Source organism: Ranitomeya imitator, chromosome 8, assembly GCF_032444005.1.
Source record: "Ranitomeya imitator isolate aRanImi1 chromosome 8, aRanImi1.pri, whole genome shotgun sequence".
NCBI lineage: Eukaryota > Metazoa > Chordata > Amphibia > Anura > Dendrobatidae > Ranitomeya > Ranitomeya imitator.
The window spans coordinates 157,727,129-157,753,610 of record NC_091289.1 but is presented as its reverse complement, the minus strand read 5'-3'; the positions used below and the strand labels follow the sequence as shown (position 1 = coordinate 157,753,610).

Genomic DNA, 26,482 nt, shown 5'->3' with positions numbered 1-26,482 from the left:
CAAAATTTTGGAGCATCCTTAGACCAGCCCATTTTTAGAAAAAAAAATCTAAAAAAACTGACCGTCACATCCAAACATAGACTAAGTGTGAACAGGTGCTGAACCTAGAGTCACCAACTCGCATACAGTCAAATAAATAAGGCAGCACACTGCGGCGCTAAAACATGCAAACATGAAACATGAAAATTGAACTGCATTACTGCACTAGAAATATGAAAAAATGAGAGCGTTTAGCGCCTAAATTGGCCAATTCGTTTGTACCTGGTAGCCACATTAGGGCATCTCTCGTATACCAGGTCCTAAACTTTTTACATTGGGAATACAATGTAGGAGAATGTGGTCAAATTCTGCGCTGCTGAATCATGTAGTCTGAAAGAATTGTGAAAAAGTGGTCTTTATTCAACGCGTTTCTGAGTTTCAAAGAACTCCTTCATCTGGAAATACCATGTGGGGAAAATGCATCGAACCCAACAAAATCAAATTAAAAAAAAATCAGCTCATCTCTATTTAAGACCCAAATGAGATGTAGTCTAGGGTAAAATGTAAGGTTCCATTGGGTGGAGAAAATGTAAGGTTTCTGCAGAACTAGGTCTATATTCTTAGTATGTAATGCAAATAGGACTCTCATGCATCCTAACTAAAAAGTGTGCACACAGCAAACAATCAGATTTTTACTAATTGGCTTCTGTGGACAACACTGACATTTTTTGTTCAGGCAGTTGTTATACCGAAGCCCCATTGAATTTATTTTTAGGAAACACTGGACATAGCTAAATTATTCAGCCTGCACAATTTATGCTCTTTGGAAAATACAAGAATTGCTATTCATACATGGTTCAGAATAAATATAACTCACAAGAACCTTGAAGCATTTCAAGTCACCAATTAAGCATTTAGTTTTAGTACGCAGCAAGGCTTATTATTTATGCAGCTTTAAACCAAATTGTAACCCCGGGGGAAGCCTATCCAGTGACAAATTAATACCTTGGAGAACATAGCTGAATGGTGGCAATGAACTCATTTGCTCCCCCAATAATGAAGAATGACTTCTTGCATTAGCCCATGGATGACTGTTACCATGGCGATCTGATCTTACCTCATGGCTTCTCGAAGAGCTCCTCTCTCACTCAAAGTAGTATGTTTGATGTCATCAAAATTATTTTCCAGTTTCTCACATTTCTGTAAAAAAAAACATAACATTACCATTATTACTGGTGTTTCAAAATGTTTTAATTCTTCTTCTTTGTTGACGGTTGATACAACAAATTGAAGAGAAAAAAACTATACAATATTTGATATATTGCCAACAAAAAAAAATTAAGGGATTGAAATTTTATATCAAAATATGAAACACAAATTTTCATCTATTATTTTATTTTGTAGTTCCTTCTCTCGACAGGGGGATTGATTGTTCCCATGTTAAAGTGTCAGCAGATTGCGTGACCTTCAACACATAGTGCAGAAGAGTGTTAACATTGTGGCCATTTAACAGACAAAACCCAGAAAAAAATCAAAATATACCCAACAATAAGAAAATAAGTAAATACTTAGAATACTGTGTACAGTTCTGGTCTCCGGTGTATAAGAAAGACATAGCTGAACTGGAGCGGGTGCAGAGAAGAGCGACCAAGGTTATTAGAGGACTGGGGGGTCTGCAATGCCAAGATAGGTTATTACACTTGGGGTAATCTAGTTTGGAGAAATGAAGGCTAAGTGGGTGATCTTATTTTAATGTATAAATACATGGGGGGACAGTACAAAGACCTTTCTGATGATCTTTTTACTCGTAGACCTGGGGGCATCCTCTAAGTCTGGAGAAAAGAAGGTTTAAGCATAATCACAGATTCTTTACTGTAAGAGCAGTGAGACTCTGGAACTCTCTGCCGTATGATGTTGTAATGAGTGATTCATTACTAAAAGTTAAGAGGGACTAGATGTCTTTCTTGAAAAGAAAGCATGGTGGCTCAGTGGATAGCATTGCAGCGCTGGAGTCCTGAGTTCAAGCCCCACCCTGGACAACATCTGCAAAGAGTTTGTATGTTCTCTCCATGTTTGTGTGGGTTTCCTTCAGGTTTTTCCATTTCCTCCCACATTCCAAAGACATACTGATAGGGAATTTAAATTGTGAGCCCCATTGGGGACAGTGATGATAATGTGTGCAAACTGTAAAGCGCTGCGGAATATGTTAGTGCTATATAAAAATAAAGATTATCATTATTATAATGTTACAGGGTATATATACTAGTTTCCTTGATATGGCGTTGATCCAGGCAACTAGTCAGATTGCGGAGTCGGGAAGGAATTTTTTTCCCCAATGTGGAGCTTACTCTTTGCCACATGGGTTTTTTTTTGCCTTCCTCTGGATCAACATGTTAGGGCAAGTTAGGTTAGGCTATGGGTTGAACAAGATGAACTTAAAGTCTTCCTTCAACCTTAATAACTATGTTGCTATGTTACTATGTAATAGAACTCATAAATAACATAAGGTACTTAGTTAACACTATTTTGATATAAAAAAAGATAAAAGCCATCCAACCGCGACAAGGTGTACCCAATTGGGATGGTCAAGTCGACCTCAATGTAGATAAGGGCAGGATACATTGAGGTCGGCAGACACAAGGTGAAGTTTTAATGCTTGCCAGGATAGAACCATTTTGATTGGATACACCTTGCAGCGATGGGATGGCTTTTATGCTTTTTTTTATCAAAATAATGCTAACTAAATACCCTATGCTATTTACATGTACTGTACGTTTTGCATTTACTTCAGGGTATATGCTCATTTCATTTTTTTCTTGGGTGTCCTCCATAACAAGTCTATTTTAATTTTAGTTCCCCAATTTGCAATATGCTTAGCTAGCTGTCATAGCACTGGGATAATCATCCTCCCCACATGCTGGTGAAGCACATGACAGTATCCAGTAGAGCTGGGACCAGTTAAACCTTGAATAAAAATGGTAGATTTCATCTTACATTTCATACACTTTAAGTCTTCTGCAGATTATACGAAGACATTTCTCTTTTTCATCTCTTTAGTAGTTTATTAAAAGCTTATAATATTTGAGATTTACCAACTTTGCAGTATTTTTTAGTTTCCTCACTTCTTACTCCATTCCTTTTAATACATTTTTAATACCTGTATTAGCCTATTTTTTTTGTCATAAAGGTAATATTAAAATGGCAATCATATATACATATACACGTTACAGTTGAAACCAGAAGCTTGCATACACTATATATAAAGTGAGAGAGAGGAAATGTTTTAATGCATTTTTAATTACTGCAAAGTTAAAAGTTTACATACACTAAGTTTACTATGCCTCTAAACAATTCTGGACTGCCCATATGATGGTGTCATGTGTTTGGAAGCCTCTGAAAGGTTTTTTGCCAACATCTGAGTTAATTAGAGACACACACCGGAAACACACTGCTTCTTTGTGTAGCATCATGGGAAAGTCTAAACAAATCAGCCAAGATATCAGGAAGAGAATTGTGGACTTCCACAAGTCTGGCTCATCCTTGGGTACAATTTCAAGATACCTGAAGGTGCCTCGTTCATGTGTACAAACAATTATATGCAAGTACAAATAAGATGAGAATGTCCAGCCATCATGCAGCTCAGTAAGGAGATGGGTTCTATGTCCCAGAGATGAATGTCTTTTAGTCCAACATGTGCACATCAACCCAAAGACAAAGGCAAAGACCTTGTGAAGATGATCGCGAAAGCTGGTAAGATTGTGTCAATATCCACAGTGAAATGAGTACTGTATCAACATGAACTGAAAGGCCACTCTGCCAGAATGAAGTCATTACTCCAAAAGAAAAGTAAAAAAGCCAGATTAATGTTTGCAAATGCGCACAGGAACAAAGAACTTAATTTTTGGAGACATGTCCTGTGGTCTGATGAAACTTAAATTGAACTTTTTGGCATAATGACCATCGTTACGTTTGGAGGAAAAAATGAGAGACTTGCAAGCCGAAGAACACTATTCCAACTGTGAAACATGGGGGTGGCAGCTATGCACTGTGCTATTCAGCTCCACAACTGAGAACTTCTGGAGGCTGTTGTTACCTGGTGCAGCTGATTGTTGTTGATGGTTATTGTACCCCCATTCATTCAAATATTGATGATCTATCCTAAGGCTAGGGTCACACAACCTTATTTTCTCACATCCAAGAAAACTGACTATACTGATGACACTCTGATCAGAGTTTGATAACAGTGTGATATGATTTTCTGAATGTGGGGAAGATGGGAAAAAAAGGTCTCCTTTTTCTCCAATCTATCAGTCAATGAAAATAGGAAAGCTCTCAAATATTATCCAAGTACAGTCCAATGTTTTCCACAGACTCATTGACTTTCATGGCTGAGTGTGATCTGAATATCGGATGCAAATCCTGTGACTTTGCACAGACTCTGTCAGAGGAAAAAGCAAACATGTGCACGGCCTTATAGAATAACATTGGTCTGAGTGAATCTGATGTTTCGCAGGAATGCGCTCTAAAACTGAAAATATGGTCATCTGCATGATCCCTGAGGATAGGTCATCAATGTAAAAGTTACAGACAATCCCTTTAACTCCCAACTACAGTGCTATTAACCCTGAAAAGTTGTATTTTAAAATGAGCTTTTAAACTTGAAAAACACTTCAAAATGGAAAATAGTTTAAAGATAGACAACCCTTTTCCTAGAATGTTACTAAAAAATATATATATGTGTGTGACAAAAAATAACATCTTGAAATGATCCCTAAAAAACCCTTCAAGAATGTTATTGAAGGATATTCTTAAAAAATCATTCAAGAGATAAAAAAGATGGGAGAATCACACATTTCCCAGCTAAAGGAATGTGATCAGGGCCACGCATTGCAACAATGAAGCGAGATATTATGCAATGAATATAACAATATTTTATAGAAAATCGCTTTGAATATCTTTCTTTGATCACACATTCTTTGGAAAGAACTGCCAGCCAAATTTGTGAAAGCTGTTCCATGGCCTATGAAATGAGAAATATAGTCTCTTGAGCTTCGGTATGATGTGACATGTCTTTGATAAGTAGGGGGAAAGGATTCAGTGTACTGCATGCATCTTAAACACAAGAAATCACCTTAACAGCTTGGCCTCTGAACATTAATCTTTCAAGAAATTCTATTGTGAGAAACCAAAGCAGGTGCTTTTCCTTGGCTCATTTTACACTTCTCTAAAATTCTTTTAAGAAATACAAATCTAGGGTGGATTACATCTGTCGTCTGTGTGTGGCTTTTACCATACAGAAAATAAATTCAGCTGCATTGATAGGAATAGATTTTGCGTATCGCTTTGTCCCTCCTTGCACGAAACACAAGCTTTTTCTAAAGCATTTGCAACTCAAGCAGCGTTGAAGTATTTAAGCACTTCATGCCGTTCCAGAGATACTACAAGTGTTTAGATATTCTGATTGCATCCACTTCTGACTGTACAACACAACACATCTCAAATCTGCATAACTGGAGTACACATCCAGAATGCTATCAATGTGGACGAGGACACGAGCATGCATTTATAGTCAATGGAAATAGAACACTTGTTATGGACATATTCAATGTAATACATATATTATGTGGTTAATAGTGTTGAGCATTCCGATACTGCAAGTATCGGGTATCGGCCGATATTTGCGGTATCGGAATTCCGATACCGAGTTCCGATATTTTTGTGATATCGGGAATCGGCATCGGGATTTAGATTAATGTGTAAAATAAAGAATAAAAATAAAAAATATTGATATACTTACCCTCGGACGGGCCCTGGTTGTCACCGCTGCAATCGCCATGCTTTTCTTCCTAAGAATGAGCGCTTTAATGACCTTCGATGAAGTCGCGGCTTGTGATTGGTCACTGAGCGGTCATGTGACCGCTCACGCGACCAATCACAAGCCGCGACGTCATCGAAGGTCATTAACGCGCTCATTCCTAAGAATTTATTTTACACATTAATATGGATCCCAGGGCCTGAAGGAGAGTTTCCTCTCCTTCAGACCCTGGGAACCATTACGGATACCTTACAATATTTGTGTCCCATTGACTTGTATTGGTATCGGATATCGGTATCGGAGATATCCGATATTTTTCGGATATCGGCCGATACCATCCGATACCGATACTTTCAAATATCGGACGGTATCGCTCAACACTAGTGGTTAATGAACATAATATTTAAATTAAAAAGTACAAACAAATTTACATATATCATATGGCCCTGTTCACACCAGCGTGATAAACTGATTTTTTGACAAATCTAAGCAGACAATAATGTACCCCAATTACTTTTAGCAGTTCCGTCAAGGATTTTGTAAAAATAAGGCTATAGACTATGATATTCAAGCTGCCAAACATATCAGAAAGCTTGTCCAAAATTCCAATGGAAGTCCTAATACTTTAATTATATATTACATTACACTCTCAGTCTAATGATTCCGTATTTCTCATTTTACTAATGATAAAAGGAATGTCAACAAAAATGACCCAATATGCTAAAGTAAAATACCATAATAGAACCAATAGGTGAGTTGTTTGTGTTACACGTGGAGATCCGAAAGAATGGTCCAGGATCTAAAGTAGACTTTATGCGCTTTTGTTATCAATGCGTTTTGAAGTCTTACTCCTTCATCAGGATTAAAAATACACACAAAGCCATTCGTATAAGACAGTAATATGGAAATATTGCATGTTGAATCTTGATATGTAAATGGATCTTTCAATATAAGGATGGAACCCTCTGCAACTGTGCTAACCAGGACAGATGCACTCTGTCAATCCAAGGAAACAGGTGCAAGCATCCTCTGGTATAGAATGTAGGAAATAATCCAACCTCTCCACCATAGTCAAGAACAAAGAGCTGTCTAAGGACACCATGGACAAAATTGTAGACCTGCAAAAGGCTGGGATGGGCTATTGGACAATAGGCAAGCAGCTTGGTGAGAAGGCAACAACTGTTTCCACAGTTAGAAAATGGAAGAAACAAAGATGACTGTCAATTTTTCTTGGTTTGGAGCTCCATGCAAGATCTCACCTCGTAAGGTAAGGATGATTCTAACAAAGTTCAGGAATCAGCCCAGAACTACATGGGAGGAGCAGGCCAATGACCTGAACAGAGCTGGGACCACAGTCTCAAACATTACAGCTAGTAACACTCTACGCCATCAAGAATTAAAATCCTGATGGGCATGAAAGGTTCCCTGCTCACAGGAGCACATGTCCAGAACAATGGAAATTTGACAATGACCATGATGGATAATCAAGAGGAATCATGGGAGAAGGTCATGTGGTCAGATGAGGCCAAAATATAACTTTTTGATATCAACTCCTGTTTTGAGGAAGAAGAAGGATGAGTGCAACCCCAAGAACACCATCCCAACCACAAAGCATGGTGGGGGAAACATCACATATTTAGGGTGGTTTTCCACAAAAGGAACAGATGACTGCACCGTATTGAAAGGAGGATGGATGGGTCATGTATCACGAGATGACCCAAAACATATAGCAAAGACAACTAAGGAGTGGCTTTGCAAGAAGAGTTTCAAGGTCCTGAAGTGGCCAAGGCATTCTCCAGACCTGAGCCCAATAGCAAATCTGTGGAGGAGCTGAAACTCAATGTTGCCAAGCGACAGCCCTGAAGCCTTAAAAATATGGAGAAGATCTGTATGGAGGAGTGGGCAAAAATCCCTTCTGCAGTGTTTACAAACTTGATCAAGATCTACAGGAAATGTCTAACCACTGTAATTGCTAACAAAGGATTCTGTGCCAAATATTAAGTTCTGCTTTTCTATTGTATCAAATACTTATTTAATGCGTGTGCCAATACAGTTACACGCTGCGGCAGAGCAGGGAGAATTGATCGGCCGCTATGGGGCCCCTGAGCAGGGGGGACCTGGTGTCAGCAGTGGGCCCCCCACCATCGTCGGAAGATCAGCTGTACCAGCATTTAGCCGATACAGCTGATCGCATTGATGGGAGAGGGAGCGCTGCGCTCCTTCTCCCATCATCCCCCTGTCAGTGTCGGCGTCTGACACCGCCGACACTGACATCGGGTGCGATGACATCACTGCCCGGCGCCTGCTGTCAGGAGATCAGCGGGAGCAGCACAGGAACCAGGAAGAAGATATGTGAGTATTTATTTATTTATTTTTATGGGTGCTGCTGCCTTATTACAGGGTCTGCCTATGGGGGTGCTGCCTTATTATAGGGTCTGACTATGGGGGTGCTGCCTTATTACTGGGTCTGACTATGGGGGTGCCGCCTTATTACAGGGTCTGCTTATGGGGGTGCTGCCTTATTACAGGGTCTGACTATGGGGGTGCTGCCTTATTACAGGGTCTTACTATAGGGGTGCTGCCTTATTACAGGGTCTGCCTATGGGGAGGCTGCCTTATTACAGGGTCTGACTATGGGGTGCTGCCTTATTACAGGGTCTGACTATAGGGGTGCTGCCTTATTACAGAGTCTGCCGCCTTTTTACAGGGTCTGCTTATGGGGTGCTGTCTCATACTACAGAGTCTGCTTATGGGGTACTGCCTCATTACAGGGTCTGCCTATATGGGGGTGCTGCCTTATTAGAGGATCTGCCTATGGGGGCTGCCGTATGTTATAGAGTCTGCCTATGGGGAGTGCAGCATACTATATTGTGGACTATTAGGTGCCTTTTGCTACTGTATATGGAGGCTATCTAAGGGGCCATCATACAGTATGGAGATTACAGTGTGGGGGTCATTATACAAAGTTGGAGCCATCAAATAGTTTGGGGGCTACTAAGGGGTAAGTACACTGTGTGGGTGCATTATACTGTGTATAAGAGAGCATCATGCTGTGTATAGTGGAGCTGTACAGGGGGAGACTTGGGAGTTTATTAAATGTAAAGTGGGCACTTATTGTTATAGGGGAACTCAGGTTACTGTGGTTATCAAAGGGGTTCACAGAGCATTATTACTTTCTAGGGGCAAAATATGGGCACTGTTTTCTAGGGCACTTGCACCTGTCATCACTATATTGTAGAGTGTTGCTTTACAATTTAGAGGGCTCAGGGAACCACACAGCAGGTGCAGTAATAGTGACACATACGGCAGCAGCGGCTCAGTATTGGGGTATCAGGTGGAGTAATAGGGACACATGTGGCAGCAGCAGTTCAGTATTTGGGTATCAGGTGCAGTAATAGGGACACATACAGCAGCAGCGGCTCAGTATTGGTTTATCAGGGGCAGTTATAGGGACACATACAGCAGCAGCGGCTCAGTATTGGTTTATCAGGGGCAGTTATAGGGACACATACGGCAGCAGCGGCTCAGTATTTGGGATATCAGCAGGATGAGGAGTTTGTGCAGGTTGGGAATAGATGGTGATGGGTCTGGAATGTGAGAAGTGAACTGTGTCTTTGTTGTATTCTCTGTAGGTGAGTCGTTGCTGGAAAAAGTTGTCATGTTGGTCTGGGCAAGATGGAAAAGACAGGAAAAGTGAACGATTCCATCAGAAAGGACGTCAGCAGTAAGACATTATCTGTAACTGTGCTGTGATCTCTTATATGTTCTGTAGGGCTGGTATCTAGCACTGACAATATGGCGGTAATATCCATATTGGTCGTTATGTAGAGATTATCTTCAGTTCTCCTCCAGTATTAGGGCGCATCACCGAGTTGTAATCAAGGTTACCTGTTTAGGGGCCCACTCAGAAGTTTCGCTCCCCTGAACCAAAACCCTAGCTACGCCTCTGTTTGTAGTAATGAAGACTTGTAAAATCATCAGTTTAGCAAATATTTGTTTTCCCCATTGTTTATATTGGGGACAATTCATTATGACTGGTATAGCGCAAACCATTCTTAATAAAGTGCTCGCTGGATAACGCTGCTTAATGAGTCAAGTACATCTGATATCTGGCATACATTGACGCCAGAAATGTATACAGTGAATTTGATGGGCAGGTGTGACCACCCCCATCCTATCCATGTTCCTCCCATACTATGCTCATATTGGTGTAGCGAGTTGGAACTGGCTAGTAAACGGCAAAAAGTTACAATATTTACCAAGTTGGACAAAAATATTGCAATGCATTAAGGTACGGTATTTATCTTAACAAATTGCCCCCTACATTTCTGTTATGGTTGTATTGCCTGACATTCATTACCTTAGGTAACTTTGGGCTTACCTCTGACTCAAACTTTTTTGTGTTTTTGGATATTTTTGACTCAAAACCTATCATTCTCATTTCCGCGGTCCTTCAGAATTATTAAAGAATAGCCAGTAGCAAGAATGGATCTTAACACAGACTACTGTGCTGTATGACTGATGTCCCTGTCTAAAATAATTCAGTAGTATCTATTATTTGAAAATATGTACATTAAAGGGTTTGTCAGGCTACTTGTGAATGCAAAGTTCTGAAGTCTGTAAGCTTGCGCACTACACGAGGTCAGGATCCTCTAGTATTGTAGATGCGATTTGCAAGCTTGCTGCCACGTGCCAACTAGACATGCTCTCCTCTCAACAGAAGTGCACTGCAAGAAGAAAGTGAGCGGAAGTATGCAAGTTGCACGATAGACAGCTAGTGCTTGCAATTACGGTGAATCCTGACAGCATTCGCACCTCACGCTATCAGGATTCAGAAGTCTGAATATGGCCATAATTAACAGGTGACCAAAAATTATTGCTCAGTGATATGTTATGAGCTAAATTATAAAGCCTAAAATGCAATTATAAGAGGATATGTTTATACATGGAGAAAAAAATTAAAGCAGCCAATAAAGACTTCAAAGACCACAAGGAGGAGAAAGGAGCTACAGCAAGGCCAACAGAGCAAAGCAACAGAAGACTCGGACGAGGACTGACACAACTCAAAATAAAAGTAGGCTTATAATGTCTATGTTAGGATGTTACAAAATGAAGTTAAGCAGTGGTGAGTGCCATGATTATCATTTCTGCTATTAATCATTTGAGAGCACCGTTGACTTTGAACGCTAAATCTGAATATATGTATAGTTGTACCAACAGAGCCATAAAGTAACATAGTAACATAGTAACATAGTTAGTAAGGCCGAAAAAAGACATTTGCCCATCCAGTTCAGCCTATATTCCATCATAATAAATCCCCAGATCTACGTCCTTCTACAGAACCTAATAATTGTATGTTACAATATTGTTCTGCTCCAGGAAGACATCCAGGTCTCTCTTGAACCCCTCGACTGAGTTCGTCATCACCACCTCCTCTTCTGTTCCTGTTTCTTGCCTTTGTTCCAAAAACATAATTTCTCAAAAGGAGATGTGAAACCATAAGTAATACCTGTCTGTGAACAAGTTAAGAATCACAATAAGTCCAAAATCCTAAAAACATAAGTCTAGTACAATAAGTACAAGTGCTTGTGAAGGCTTTACTCAACAACCAATTTCTTTCAAGATGAAGATGTACATATTGATACAAAAGCAAGGATATTTAATAAAGTAGCAAACAAGTTAAGCCGAAACTTCTGCAGATTACGTCTATTGTTTGATTTGTTTATTTTATTCTGTGCCTTTTGTCAGATATGAAACAATTTATCTTTAGAAGAAAAATTCTTAAGTTCTTCCTTTTGGAGGTTTTCTTTAACGGTATAGAAGTCCCACAGAGAAACTATCCCACTGAGCTGCACTGTGTTACCATACACTTTCCATTGAACTCTGCTCTTGTCAACTAATCCGTAGAGTTCAATGCAATTCCGCTCTGTAGAGCCGGTTGGTGAGATGCAGCGGTGGGATTTTTTAATACTTCTATAAAAGGAAATCTCCCAAAAGTGAACATTTGCTTTAAGTTTAAATTTCTGTTGTTCAATAGAAGCTTTGAAACCCTGTGATCATAAAAGCAGCATAAAGCACAGTACATTACATTGCACTTCTTTCCGAGAATTTTATGATTTCCTATCCAATGTTATTTTTTGTTCCATAAAGAACAGAATGCATGTAATAATGCTTATGTTTAACTTCTTATGAATAAAGCCATTTTTGTAATAATCTGTTGTATTTACAGTGCATGCATATTTCCTATAAAATAGTGAGGTATGAATTTACTCAAATGTAAATTCTGCAGTTTTGTTGAAGTTGGCCAGCAAATTCGATCTGCATAAAATTTAATTGATGCGAATAGCATGTTCTTAAGTATGCTCTTTGTCTCTACAGACATCGGGATTTAAAGGGGTTGTCTTGGACTTTAACCCCTTCATGACCTTGGGATTTTTCATTTTTCCGTGTTCGTTTTTCACTCCCCTCCTTCCCAGAGCCATAACTTTTTTATTTTTCCGTCAATTTGGCCATGTGAGGGCTTATTGTTTGCGGGACGAGTTGTACTTTTGAAAGACATCATTGGTTTTAGCATGTCGCGTACTAGAAAACGAGAAAAAAATTCCAAGTGCGGTGAAATTGCAAAAAAAGTGCAATCCCACACTTGTTTTTTGTTTGGCTTTTTTGCTAGGTTCACTAAATGCTAAAACTGACCTGCCATTATGATTCTCCAGGTCAGTACGAGTTCATAGACACCTAACATGACTAGGTTATTTTTTATCTAAGTGGTGAAAAAAAATTCCAAACTTTGAGGGCTTATTTTTTGCACGCCGAGATGACGTTTTTAATGATAGCATTTTGGTGCAGATACGTTCTTTTGATCGCCCGTTATTGCATTTTCATGCAATGTCGCGGCGACCTAAAAACGTATTTCTGGCGTTTCGAATTTTTTTCTCGCTACGCCGTTTAGCGATCAGGTTAATGCTTTTTTTAATTGATAGATCAGGCGATTCTGAGCGCGGCGATACCAAATATGCGTAGATTTGATTTTTTTTTATTGATTTATTTTGATTGGGGCGAAAGGGGGGTGATTTAAACTTTTATATTTTTTTCACATTTTTTTAACTTTTTTTTTTACTTTTGCCATGCTTCAATAGCCTCCATGGGAGGCTAGAAGCAGGCACAACTCGATCGCCTCTGCTACATAGCAGCGATCTGCTGATCGCTGCTATGTAGCAGAAATGGAGGTGTGCTGTGAGCGCCGACCACAGGGTGGCGCTCACAGCCTCTGGTGATCAGTAACCATAGAGGTCTCAAGGTCCTCTATGGTTACCATCCTGAGGCAATGCCGATCCCCGATCATGTGACGGGGGTCAGCGATGACGTCATTTCCGGCCACCCGGCCGGAAGCGGTAGTTAAATGCCGCTGTCTGCGTTTGACAGCGGCATTTAACTAGTTAATAGGTGCGGGCAGATCGCGATTCTGCCCGCGCCTATTATGGGCACATGTCAGCTGTTCAAAACAGCTGACATGTCCTGGCTTTGATGCGGGATCACCGCGGAGCCCTGCATCAAAGCAGGGGATCTGACCTCGGACGTACTATCCCGTCTGAGGTCAGAAAGGGGTTAACATTGATGGCCAATCCTTAGGATAGGCTATCAATGTCTGACTGGTAGGATGAAACACCCGGCATCCCCATTGATCCGTTATACCTGGTATCGGTGGCAGCCAAAATTGCTCAGTTACGGAGCCGCATAGCACAGCTCCGTCGATGGAATAGTGGCCGCAGCCGAGTTCTGCACATCCACCTCCTATTGATTTGAATAGGTGGTGGATGTGCAGAACCTAAATATGGCCATCACTGAACAGTTAATGTAGCTGTGCTGTGTAGCACAGTAACTGAACAGTTCTGACCGCCGCCAATTTCATGAACAGCTGATCGGAGGAGGTGTCAGATGTCACACCTCCACCAATCAGAAATTAATGACATAAGGTTATGCCATAAAGTCCAGGTCCACTCCTTTAATAAACAAAGGTGAAAAAAAATTACTTATCCTGACCTGTCCTGCTACCGCAACTCCCTGTCCGGTCATTTAGGCTTCTTCTTTCCTTTAGCACCAGCACCACTACATCCTTTTCAGCTCCTATGGACTCTTCACTGTGTACCAGGCCTTCCAGCACTGAATAAACCTCTAATGTAATGACATGATTAACACTGTGATGACTAGGCCTCGGACAATGCACACACTGGCGTTATGACATCAGAGGCTTATGCCAACAATCCCAAGCATATGAAATGAAACCTGGCACTCAACTTGCACGTGAACGCGGTTTTATTTACCAGCAACAAAAAAGCGTTTCGGTCGTTAATCTGACCTTCATCAGTTACTGTGAGTATAAATAAAGAAAAAGCAAATTGTACAAAGAAACCAAAGTATATATAAAAAATAAAGTATTTACAAAAAATATAGAGCTTTCAACATCAAGATGGCATGGTTACATATAGAGATTAGTATATAAATGGTAGAACGTAAGGTACAAAAAAATCGTACAGGCGAAATAGGACACTGTATAGAAACAACCAATCCTGGCACAATATAAGGAATGTGGATAGCAGGAAGGTAAATAACATACCGTATAGATAGTGTTGTCTATAGTGAGTGTACGCTCCTGTGAGCGAAGGGCTATGTTTTCTGCTGCTGGCCGGACATGCCTCCTTCCGGCCAGCAACACTTCCTGATAGCACATAAAATGCGCCGGGGCACAGTAGACAGTTGACCAGCGGTGGACACCGCGTCACGTCACATCACAAGCCAGCGGTAAGACATACTACCTACCCTCACTTTCTCCCTTGCTGCAGCCATATTAATATACTCAGCAGTATACTTATTTTTTTCTATAGGTTACCGGTCACATACCCTGTCTCTTCTCATAACAGGGGTATGCTATTATATCGCATGGGGCACATTATTCACCCATTTATCCCCCACCTAACTAGGTTAACCCTTCCATTACAGAAAACATAGCCCTTCGCTCACAGGAGCGTACACTCACTATAGACAACACTATCTATACGGTATGTTATTTACCTTCCTACTATCCACATTCCTTATATTGTGCCAGGATTGGTTCTTTCTATACAGTGTCCTATTTCGCCTGTACGATTTTTTGTACCTTACATTATACCATTTATATACTAATCTCTATATGTAACCATGCCATCTTGATGTTGAAAGCTCTTTATTTTTTGTAAATACTTTATTTTTTATATATACTTTGGTTTCTTTGTACAATTTGCTTTTTCTTTATTTATACTCACAGTAACTGATGAAGGTCAGATTAACGACCGAAACGTTTTTTTGTTGCTGGTAAATGAAACCGCTTTCACGTGCAAGTTGAGTGCCAGGTTTCATTTCATATTACTAAGGTGTTGGAACCTACCTGGGCACCACACTCCACAAGCTGTGCACACGTTTATCTATTTAACAATCCCCAGCATGACACTAGGAAGAACAGCCGCACTCATGGGTGAATGCAAAAAGTGAAACATTTATTTACAATAGTCACCACACTAAAGTATCACAGAGATTGATGATTCGGAAGATAGCAATAAGCAAGCAACGTTTCGACCCAATCCAAAGTCTTTTTCAAGCAATGCTATGTGGTAGGTAGCCTGGGGTACAGTCCTGGGGAAATTCTTCTTCAGGGAAATAGGGACTGTAAGTCTTGTTGCCAAGGGGCTTGGTAGGCATTCTGTGATACTTTAGTGTGGTGATATTGTAAATAAATATTTCACTTTTTGCATTCACCCATGAGTACGGCTGTTCTTCCTAGTGTTATGTTGGACTAAGTCCTGTTCAGCAGGCACCAACCCACCTTGCTGAGTGCACACCTTCTCTACTCCCTAACAATCCCCAGCACACAGCAATGAACATGCCATACATCTGAAAAAGACATTACATACTATAATGAAGGAAAGAAGTGGCCAGTTGGAGATGAGCAGAGACCCAGATAGGGGCTTCGTAGTGGGGATAGGTGAGTGTCAAGGTAATTTTTCTATATCTTTTCTCATCCCTTTTACAAATCATCTAAATATTTCCCAGCCCTGTACAAATCAGCAGAATAGTGGCCAAGTGGCGCCATTTTGTTGAATTCAAACAAAGTGTGCAGATTGATCTCTCAGTGGGCTTTAATAAAATGCCGATGGTAATGGCGCATGTGCAGATAGATCTTCTTTAAGACTTTGGGAAAATGGCGCAATTGAGCCAAGATCTCAATCTGCGTATGCGCAGCCACAATTTTCCCATAGATTGACAGAAGATCAATCTGCAGAAGTGTTGCTCGTGGGTAAGGACAGCTCAGGTGCGGAATACAAATACAGTGGGGCAAAAAAGTATTTAGTCAGTCAGCAATAGTGCAAGTTCCACCACTTAAAAAGATGAGAGGCGTCTGTAATTTACATCATAGGTAGACCTCAACTATGAGAGACAAACTGAGAAAAAAAAAATCCAGAAAATCACATTGTCTGTTTTTTTAACATTTTATTTGCATATTATGGTGGAAAATAAGTATTTGGTCAGAAACAAAATTTCATCTCAATACTTTGTAATATATCCTTTGTTGGCAATGACAGAGGTCAAACGTTTTCTGTAAGTCTTCACAAGGTTGCCACACACTGTTGTTGGCCCATTCCTCCATGCAGATCTCCTCTAGAGCAGTGATGTTTTTGGCTTTTCGCTTGGCAACACGGACTTTCAACTCCCTCCAAAGGTTTTCTATAGGGTTGAGATCTGGAGACTGGCTAGGCCACTCCAGGACCTTGAAATGCTTCTTACGAAGCCACTCCTTCGTTGCCCTGGCGGTGTGCTTTGGATCATTGTCATGTTGAAAGACCCAGCCACGTTTCATCTTCAATGCCCTTGCTGATGGAAGGAGGTTTGCACTCAAAATCTCACGATACATGGCCCCATTCATTCTTTCATGTACCCGGATCAGTCGTCCTGGCCCCTTTGCAGAGAAACAGCCCCAAAGCATGATGTTTCCACCACCATGCTTTACAGTAGGTATGGTGTTTGATGGATGCAACTCAGTATTCTTTTTCCTCCAAACACGACAAGTTGTGTTTCTACCAAACAGTTCCAGTTTGGTTTCATCAGACCATAGGACATTCTCCCAAAACTCCTCTGGATCATCCAAATGCTCTCTAGCAAACTTCAGACGGGCCCGAACATGTACTGGCTTAAGCAGTGGGACACGTCTGGCACTGCAGGATCTGAGTCCATGGTGGCGTAGTGTGTTACTTATGGTAGGCCTTGTTACATTGTTCCCAGCTCTCTGCAGTTCATTCACTAGGTCCTCCCGCGTGGTTCTGGGATTTTTGCTCACCGTTCTTGTGATCATTCTGACCCCACGGGGTGGGATTTTGCGTGGAGCCCCAGATCGAGGGAGATTATCAGTGGTCTTGTATGTCTTCCATTTTCTAATTATTACTCCCACTGTTGATTTCTTCACTCCAAGCTGGTTGGCTATTGCAGATTCAGTCTTCCCAGGCTGGTGCAGGGCTACAATTTTGTTTCTGGTGTCCTTTGACAGCTCTTTGGTCTTCACCATAGTGGAGTTTGGAGTCAGACTGTTTGAGGGTGTGCACAGGTGTCTTTTTATACTGATAACAAGTTTAAACAGGTGCCATTACTACAGGTAATGAGTGGAGGAAAGAGGAGACTCTTAAAGAAGAAGTTACAGGTCTGTGAGAGCCAGAAATCATGATTGTTTGTTTCTGACCAAATACTTATTTTCCACCATAATATGCAAAAAAAATGATAAAAAAACAGACAATGTGATTCTCTGGATTTTTTTTTCTCAGTTTGTCTCCCATAGTTGAGGTCTACCTATGATGTAAATTACAGACGCCTCTCATCTTTTTAAGTGGTGGAACTTGCACTATTGCTGACTGACTAAATACTTTTTTGCCCCACTGTAAGGAAGATAGACAGCAGAGAGGTCATGGCAGAGTTGAAGACCCTACCTACAGTCCTGCCCCATAGGCTTGCCCAGATGAACAAAGACCCAAACCACTAATGATGATGTTATAAAAAAACAGGCTAAGGATTTCTTCACTGAAAATATATATTAAATCAATATAACAGCGCCATTATGGCCATGCCTTTACTTTACTAATGACAGGTTCTCTTTAAACCCTTGACATGAATGATTACTGGAGCTCAGTAAATAAATAAGGCTACATGAAATTAACACTAATCACATTACTACCTAGATTTCTAGAGTATACTGTTTTAATATTTTAATGCTTATGAACAGGAGAGCTTATACCACTATGTTCACTTGACAGTATTGTGTATTACTCAGTGGCACTGCTAACGGGTAAACTCAATCTGCATTATTGGTTACATGGCTCCTCTTCTTGCGCTTTCATATACATTGGCAATCAGATGGCACTGTTCATTTGGGCACTATTTATTCTCTAAGGTTTACTATTAGTACTGTCATTAGGAGTACACTGGCTGCTCTTACATAGGCAAATTATTCATCCACTATGTAGCGGGTTTAATTATTTGTACAGTATGGTGTTATGTATCTTATAAAGACAAAACTAATTATGTATATTATAAAAAAGTGTGGAAGAGTCAATTCACCCATCTGTATGTGTGTGCTACTGATTATCAGTAAGCGTACCTTTGCACTCCTTACATATGCGCCTTTTGCAACATCGGGCAAAAATTAGACATCTTTGGAAATTCCCCACAGGTTTGTCCTAATCACTAGCGATGAGTGAGTATGCTCGTTACTTGGGTTTCCCTGAGCATGCTCGGGCGGTGTCAGAGTATTTTGGCGTGCTAGGAGATTTAGTTTTCGTAGCCGCAGCTGCATAATTTGCGACTGCTAGACAGCCTGAACACATATGGAGGTTGCCTGTTTGTTAGGGAATCACCACATGTGTTCAGGCTGTCTAGCAGCTGCAAGTCTTGGTAAATCTCAGAGCACGCCAAAAATACTCGGAGACCACCCGAGCATGCTTGGGGAAACCCGAGTAACGAGTATACTAGCTCATCAGTACTAATCACATAACTTTTAATTAGAGCAATATGTATGTAGCGTATGTGCAAATTCCATTACTTGCTGAGCTATATGTCAACATTATACTTTCGTGGGCAATAATAGATCATCCAAGTGTACAATCAGGCCTCATAGATGGAAAATCTTTTGAATGAAAGAACCAGCTATTGTTTCATCATATAGAAGTTGAATTTAGACATCTGGATTTTACTTCAGCTAAAACAATAAAAGCAGCAGATTCGCACAGGGATGGCATAACACTGCAGGTTTTACAAGAAGCCTCTAGTCCGCAGCAGACTGAGACACATCAATCTGATTTTAAATCTCTTTCAAGTATCAGAGGAAACTGCGGCTACTGCTGTATACCAGCAAGCGTGGATCATAATTCTCTGCAATGAAAGAGAGATACAGAATTTAGGAAGCAGAAAATTCTATATGCACATACACACAATGAATTCCACCAAATATACAAGTACCAATGAGGTAGCACACTATATGGAAAAGCATCGGATTCGGGACACACCTCTTAATTGTTGAATTCAGTTTTTTTATTCAGTCCCTTTGTCACAGGTGTATAAAATCCACCACTCAACCGTGCCGTCTGCCTTCACTAACACTTGTGAAAGAATGGCTCCTTCTGAAGAACTCACTGAATTCGTGCATGATACTGTGACAGAATGCCACCATTTCATCAACCCAATATTTTCTTTCCTACTAAATATTCCTCCAACTGTGAGTGAAATTATTGAAAAATGAAAGAGTTTAGGAGGCTCAGGAACTCAGCCATGGAGAACTAGACTATAAGGAGTCATTGAGCGGGGTCACCGAGTATTGGTATACATACGTCCTGATTCACTAAGATGGCATTTAGCTTGCTAGCCTTAATGAATCAGATGCCTCAAATTTATTAAGAGGCACAGGCCACTTAAATAATTTGGTGCAACTTGTCAGTGGTATGCTACTCCATGATCCTCGCCAGAAATGTTATTCCAGGATTTTCTGCCAGAATTGTAGCATATATACTTGAATAGGAGTCATAGTGCAAAAAAAAAAATGTTTACACTCTGCTGAATCAATAACGACGGAGCTTGAAACCAGAAACCTAGTGTTCGGTACTGAATTCCAAACACGGATTTCTCCTGGAAATTCATTTTACAGTTCACGAAGGGGAGAGGAGAGAAAAGAGAGAAATTTTCTAGCTCCAAAGTTTGGGTAGTAGTCATTCATTTCTGTGAGGTTTGGGTTGAGATTCAAGCTAGGGTACATTTCTGGCACGCGAACCAAACTTTGGACTTCCACGGGTCCGCCCATCCCTACTTATATTACTAAGCATAATGGCAAGTGTCAGATGTAAAGGGCTCAATGAGCTCAACTTTATTTATAATACAATTAACAAACAAGTCTGCAATAGTTTTTGCCACTTTTGAAAACTGCTACAGATTTTCAGCCCGAAGGCACAAGAGTCCCAGTGACACAAACCCATAATCATTGTCTAGAGATCTTTCATCACATCTGGGTATGATACTGAAATCATGTACAGATAAGCATGTGAGACTGGGAAGTTGTTCTTGGTGGAAAGTCAATTAAAAATTCCGTCTGATATACAAAATATCCATGCAATGCAGATAATATATATTGAACCTTCTGTATTATCATGTTTTCAATTGATTAGCAGATATAAATAAAATTGCATATGGCTACACTCATCAAGACAAATTCTCCACTATAAATAGGCATCAAAATCCTTAAAGGGAACCTGTCACCTGAATTTGGCGGGACAGGTTTGCGGTCATATGGGCGGGGTTTTCGGGTGTTTGATTCACCCTTTCCTTACCCGCTGGCTGCTTGCTGGCCGCAATATTGGGTTGAAGTTCATGCTGTGTCCTCCGAAGTACACGCCTGCGCAAGGCAATCTTGCAGTATATTCTTCTCTGAAATATTGCGGTGTTATAGACGAAAACATTCAATCAGTGTCTTACATATGCTGAGCATAGCTGTCAGGTTCGCTTTAAAATCTATGTTACAGATTAAATAATGCTGCTGATATTTTTCTGCAGCATGTGGATTAGTTTTGGCAAACTAATCCATTTTGCTGTTGTAAATTAAGGTAGCTCTTCCTTCTACAAATTCAAACAAAATTCTGTAGTGCATCAGCTTCATGTGAACATACCCAAAAAGTACAATACAGGGTAAAAAAAAAAAATCATGCTTAACATAACGTGTGACAGATGAAATTGTGAGCGGTTAGTAAAATATGGATTTTTATAAGGTAGCGTGTATGGAATCTAAAAACATTACATTTAAGAAGCCTAATGAAATTCCATGCATACGCTGAGCTCTTGTGCAGAAGCATCTTTTAAGTCTATTTTCATCTCTGTAGGTGTTAAACATCAAAAGTATGAATCAATACACCAAAACAAAGTGCAAAAATAAAGAAAAAATGTTTTCGATAAAATAATTAAATAAGCTGCTGGAGAGACAAAAATATTCAAACTGCATTTATGTTACCTTGGTGGGTCTTCCAGCATCTCCTCTGCTGCCGGAGCTTTCATGCTATGTGGATGGCAGGCCGTTTTATTCGGCAAATATAAACTCTAGAAATACTACTCATAATTAACTATTATATTTTGGAAAGGATTTGAAAGTGTTAGGAGTCGAGTTTCCTCTGCTGCACAGGGGGAATGTCGATCCGTGTCTGCTGCGGTCTCCCATGCGGTATCGGCCGCAGTGGGTTCTGCTCAGCGGAGACGTCGCTCCCAGCGTCTCGCTGGGGCTGATTCGGTGCATAGGGTCACTACTACCTTTTCTGGCTTTCCTATGGTACCCTGCACTGATCTGCGGCGAGCGAGCCTCTCTGGGACTAAGTCCTTGTTTACTCACACTGAGCATGCCCAGGGCAGGGTCTCCCATTGGATGTCGAGGGCCACATGTTCGGTCACATGCTCAGGTGCTGCAGTACATTCCATTGGTCCTTCTGGAAGGTCCTGAAAGGGCAAAACATGCTCAGGTACTGCAGCACTTTCCATTGGTCCTTCTGGAAGGTCCTGAAAGGGCAAAAACTTCAGTAGCAGCTTCCTGTGCTGCAACTATATAAACTGCGCATGACCGCACGGTTGTCTTATGCTATATCGTCTTATGTAGTATCGTAGTATCGTCTTATGCTATATGCTTTGCGCCAATGTGGTCATGTGTTTGAATGTGTTCAGAGACCCGGCTGAAATAAGCCCCTAGAATGCTGGCACCTCCGGCGAGGAGATTGTGTTTAAGTGTGTTCAGGGACCCGGCTGAAATAAGCCCCTAGAATGCTGGCATCTCCGGCGAGGAGTTTTGTATGCACGCATGACCACTCACGGCTCACATCTGGGTAGTTGGCCTGTGCCTCTGTGAAAGTCTAACAGGGCACAGAGCTTTCCTCTCGCAGTTACTCTGTGAAGCTAACAGAGTTGGTATATACCGCCATATAGAGCCGCCATTAGTTAGCAGCAGCTGCTTTCCTGCACGGTGGATCCCGGGTTGCGAACGCACCAATTCCATTTAATAAATTATATATTTGGTGCGTTCCGCCAACCCTAACAGTATACTAGCGCCAGGATCTGGCTAAGTAATGGCGGATGAACAGCGATTGCAGGGGTACATCCAGCTGCTGGAGGGCCGGTTGGCGTCTCTTGAGCGTGCAACCTCGGCGGTGGATGTTACCGCAATAGCTGTTCAGGCTGCTAGCGTGGCTGCAGCAGCTTTACCCACTGCCACCTCTGTTCCGACCCTATCTCACCTTCCTTTGCCTGAGAGATACTCTGGGGACAGTAAGTCCTGTAGGGGTTTCGTGAGCCAATGTGGTATACACCTCGAGCTTCTGGCTGCACGTTTCCCTACTGAGCGGGCAAAGGTGGGATTCATAATCTCTCTCCTGTCGGACAGAGCGTTGGAGTGGGCTACGCCGCTGTGGGAGCGCAACGATCATGTGGTGCGGAGTGTTCCTAGGTTTCTGGACACTCTGAAACAGGTCTTTTTAGGACCTCAAGTCACCCATGATACAGCGCTCCAACTGCTGGCTTTGACTCAGGGTTCAACCATGGTCAGCCATTTTGCTGTTCACTTCCGGACATTAGCGTCTGAGTTGGAATGGCCAGATAAAACCCTCATTCCCGTATTTTGGAGGGGGCTGGCTGACCATGTGAAGGACGCTTTGGCCACTATGGAGATTCCCGCCACACTGGAGGAGCTCATAGCCGTATCTACTCGTATTGACCTCCGTTTTAACGAGCGGAGGTTGGAGCGAGCCCAGTGTAGGCAGAGGTTTCGGCTGGCTCCCACCTTCGCCAAACCTTTGGAATCTCCAGTCCAGGCATCCGAGTCACATGAGGCCTTAGAGGTGACACGAGCGGGATCCAAGTCTCAGTCTGCCCGTGCACATAAGGTCCGTCATGTTTGCCAGCAGTCAGGACACCTTGCCTCCAAGGGTCCTCAGCGGTCGGGGAAACGTCAGCGTCTAGTGGCAGTTGGAGGAGGTACACTAGACACGGCGACGTTTGCCTCAAAGTTGTCCTTCAAGGGGACAATTACCATAGGCCCATCCACTCTTATGGTCGAGCTATGCGTGGATTCTGGGGCAGAGGGTAACTTTATGTCTTCCGCTTTTGCCCAGCGTCACGCAATACCCTTGGTGATGCTCGCCAAGCCGGTAACCGTTCGAGTGGTAAATGGGTCAACACTACCTTCACAGATTACACACCAAACCATTCCTTTCACGCTATCTGTGTCTCCATCACATCAGGAGATAATCTTCCTATTAGTCATTCCTGAGGGAATTGATGAGGTCCTGTTGGGGATACCATGGCTTCGCTGCCATTCTCCTCATATTGAGTGGTCCTCTGGGAGAATTTTGGGTTGGAGTAAATCTTGCGAGGGTAGATGTCTGAGGGAGTGCGTTCAGGTTGCTACTACACAGGTACCCGCAGATCGTTCCTCTCTCCCCAAGCACTATTGGCCCTATGCAGACGTGTTCTCCAAAAGAGCTGCGGAGATCCTTCCGCCTCACCGCCCCTATGACTGTCCTATTGACCTCTTGCCTGGTGCTGAGCCTCCCCGGGGTCGAGTCTATCCTTTATCTCTCCCGTAGACGGAGGCAATGTCCCAGTACATCCAGGAGAATCTGGCAAGAGGATTCATTAGGAAGTCAGTGTCACCGGCAGGGGCAGGGTTCTTCTTCGTACAGAAGAAGACTGGAGACTTACGTCCATGCATAGACTACAGGGGTCTTAACGCCATCACCGTTAAGAACAAGTACCCACTACCCCTGATATCTGAGCTGTTTGATAGGCTACGGGGAGCGAGGGTATTTACAAAGTTAGATCTGCGGGGTGCTTACAACCTGATTCGCATCCGTGAGGGGGATGAATGGAAGACGGCTTTTAACACCAGGGATGGGCACTATGAATATCTGGTGATGCCCTTCGGGCTCTGTAATGCCCCAGCCGTTTTCCATAGTAACATAGTAACATAGTAACATAGTTAGTAAGGCCGAAAAAAGACATTTGTCCATCCAGTTCAGCCTATATTCCATCATAATAAATACCCAGATCTACGTCCTTCTACAGAACCTAATAATTGTATGATACAATATTGTTCTGCTCCAGGAAGACATCCAGGCCTCTCTTGAACCCCTCGACTGAGTTCGCCATCACCACCTCCTCAGGCAAGCAATTCCAGATTCTCACTGCCCTAACAGTAAAGAATCCTCTTCTATGTTGGTGGAAAAACCTTCTCTCCTCCAGACGCAAAGAATGCCCCCTTGTGCCCGTCACCTTCCTTGGTATAAACAGATCATCAGCGAGATATTTGTATTGTCCCCTTATATACTTATACATGGTTATTAGATCGCCCCTCAGTCGTCTTTTTTCTAGACTTTTTTCCAAGACTTTGTGAACGACATCTTCCGGGATATGCTCACCACCTCAGTTGTAGTCTATCTGGATGATATTCTCATCTTCTCTCCAGATATTCACTCCCATCGGAGAGATGTTCGCAAAGTCTTCGACCTCTTACGGGCAAACTCCCTCTACGCCAAGTTGGAGAAGTGTGTGTTTGAGCAGGAGTCCTTGCCTTTCCTTGGTTATATCATCTCTGCCCAGGGTTTGGCTATGGATCCTGCCAAGCTACAGGCTGTAATGGACTGGCAGGAACCCCATTCTCTTAAAGCGGTGCAGCGCTTTATGGGGTTCATTAATTACTATTGCCAGTTCATTCCACACTTCTCAACTTTGGTAGCTCCCTTGGTTGCCCTCACCAAGAAGGGAGCAAATCCCAAGTTGTGGTCAGAGGAGGTCTCCAAAGCCTTTCTCTCGATCAAGTCACACTTCGCTAGCGCTCCCATCCTACATCGCCCCGATGTTGATAAGCCATTTATCTTAGAGGTGGATGCCTCATCCGTTGGTGCTGGAGCAGTCCTTTTCCAAAAGGATGCTCAAGGTCGGAAGCATCCTTGCTTCTTCTTCTCCAAGACCTTCACACCAGCGGAGAGGAATTATTCCATCGGGGACAGGGAGTTGCTGGCCATGAAGTTGGCTTTTTCGGAGTGGAGACATCTCTTGGAGGGAGCTCGCTTTCCCTTCCAAGTCTTCACTGACCACAAGAACTTGGTGTATCTGCAAACGGCCCAGCGGTTGAATTCTCGCCAGGCTAGATGGTCCCTGTTCTTCTCCCGGTTCCATTTTACTCTCCATTCCCTCTCCGGGGAGAAGAACGTTCGTGCTGACGCTCTCTCCCGCTCCGTGGTGTCATCGGAGGAGGAGGAGGAGGAGCCTTGGCTTATTGTCCCTTCTGAGAGCCTGAGAACTGTAGCTCCGGTTTCGCTAGAGTCTGTGCCCCCGGGCAAGACTTTCGTACCAGCTAACTTGCGACCGGAGGTTCTCTCTTGGGCTCACTCCTCCAGAGTGGGTGGGCATTTTGGGACCAAGAGGACATCTGAGCTTCTGGCGAGAACATACTGGTGGCCGCATATGGCCCTAGATGTCAAGGACTATATTCAGGCGTGCGTTTCTTGCGCCCAGAATCGGTCTCCTCTGCAACGGCCTGCTGGGTTGCTTTACCCTCTACCGGTGGCAGACAGGCCCTGGGAGATGGTCGGGATGGACTTTGTGGTGGGTCTACCCAAGTCGCGTGGCTGCTCCATTATTTGGGTTGTCACCGACCATTTCTCCAAGATGGTGCATTTGGTGCCGCTTCCTCGGTTACCCTCAGCATGGGCCTTGGCGGTGTTGTTCATTAAACACGTTTTCCGTTTGCATGGTATGCCTGATAAGATTGTCAGCGATCGGGGTCCCCAATTCGCATCTCGGTTTTGGAGAGAGCTCTGCCGTTTACTCAGCATAGAGTTAAACCTCTCCTCTGCATACCATCCCGAGACGAATGGGTTGGTGGAGAGAACCAACCAGACTCTGGTGACATATTTGCGACATTTCGTCTCTGCTAGGCAGGATGACTGGGCATCTTTGCTACCATGGGCAGAATTTGCCCTGAACAACGCCGTAGCCGATTCCACTGGTCAAACTCCTTTTCTGCTTAATTACGGCCAGCATCCACGTGTCCCTGTGCCCATGCCCGTGTCATCCACCGATTCTAGGGTGGCAGACTGG

The 26,482-nt window shown here is 42.4% G+C and overlaps 1 protein-coding gene across 1 annotated transcript in view; it reads right to left on the bottom strand.

Moving 5' to 3' along the window:
- Positions 1-26,482, bottom strand: part of DPYD (dihydropyrimidine dehydrogenase) — a 1,420,302-nt gene that overhangs the window by 1,205,257 nt on the left and 188,563 nt on the right. Inside the window, exon 3 of the mRNA XM_069737684.1 lies at positions 1,097-1,179. Coding sequence (XP_069593785.1) covers positions 1,097-1,179 — 83 coding nt within the window. The remainder of the gene's footprint in view (positions 1-1,096; positions 1,180-26,482) is intronic.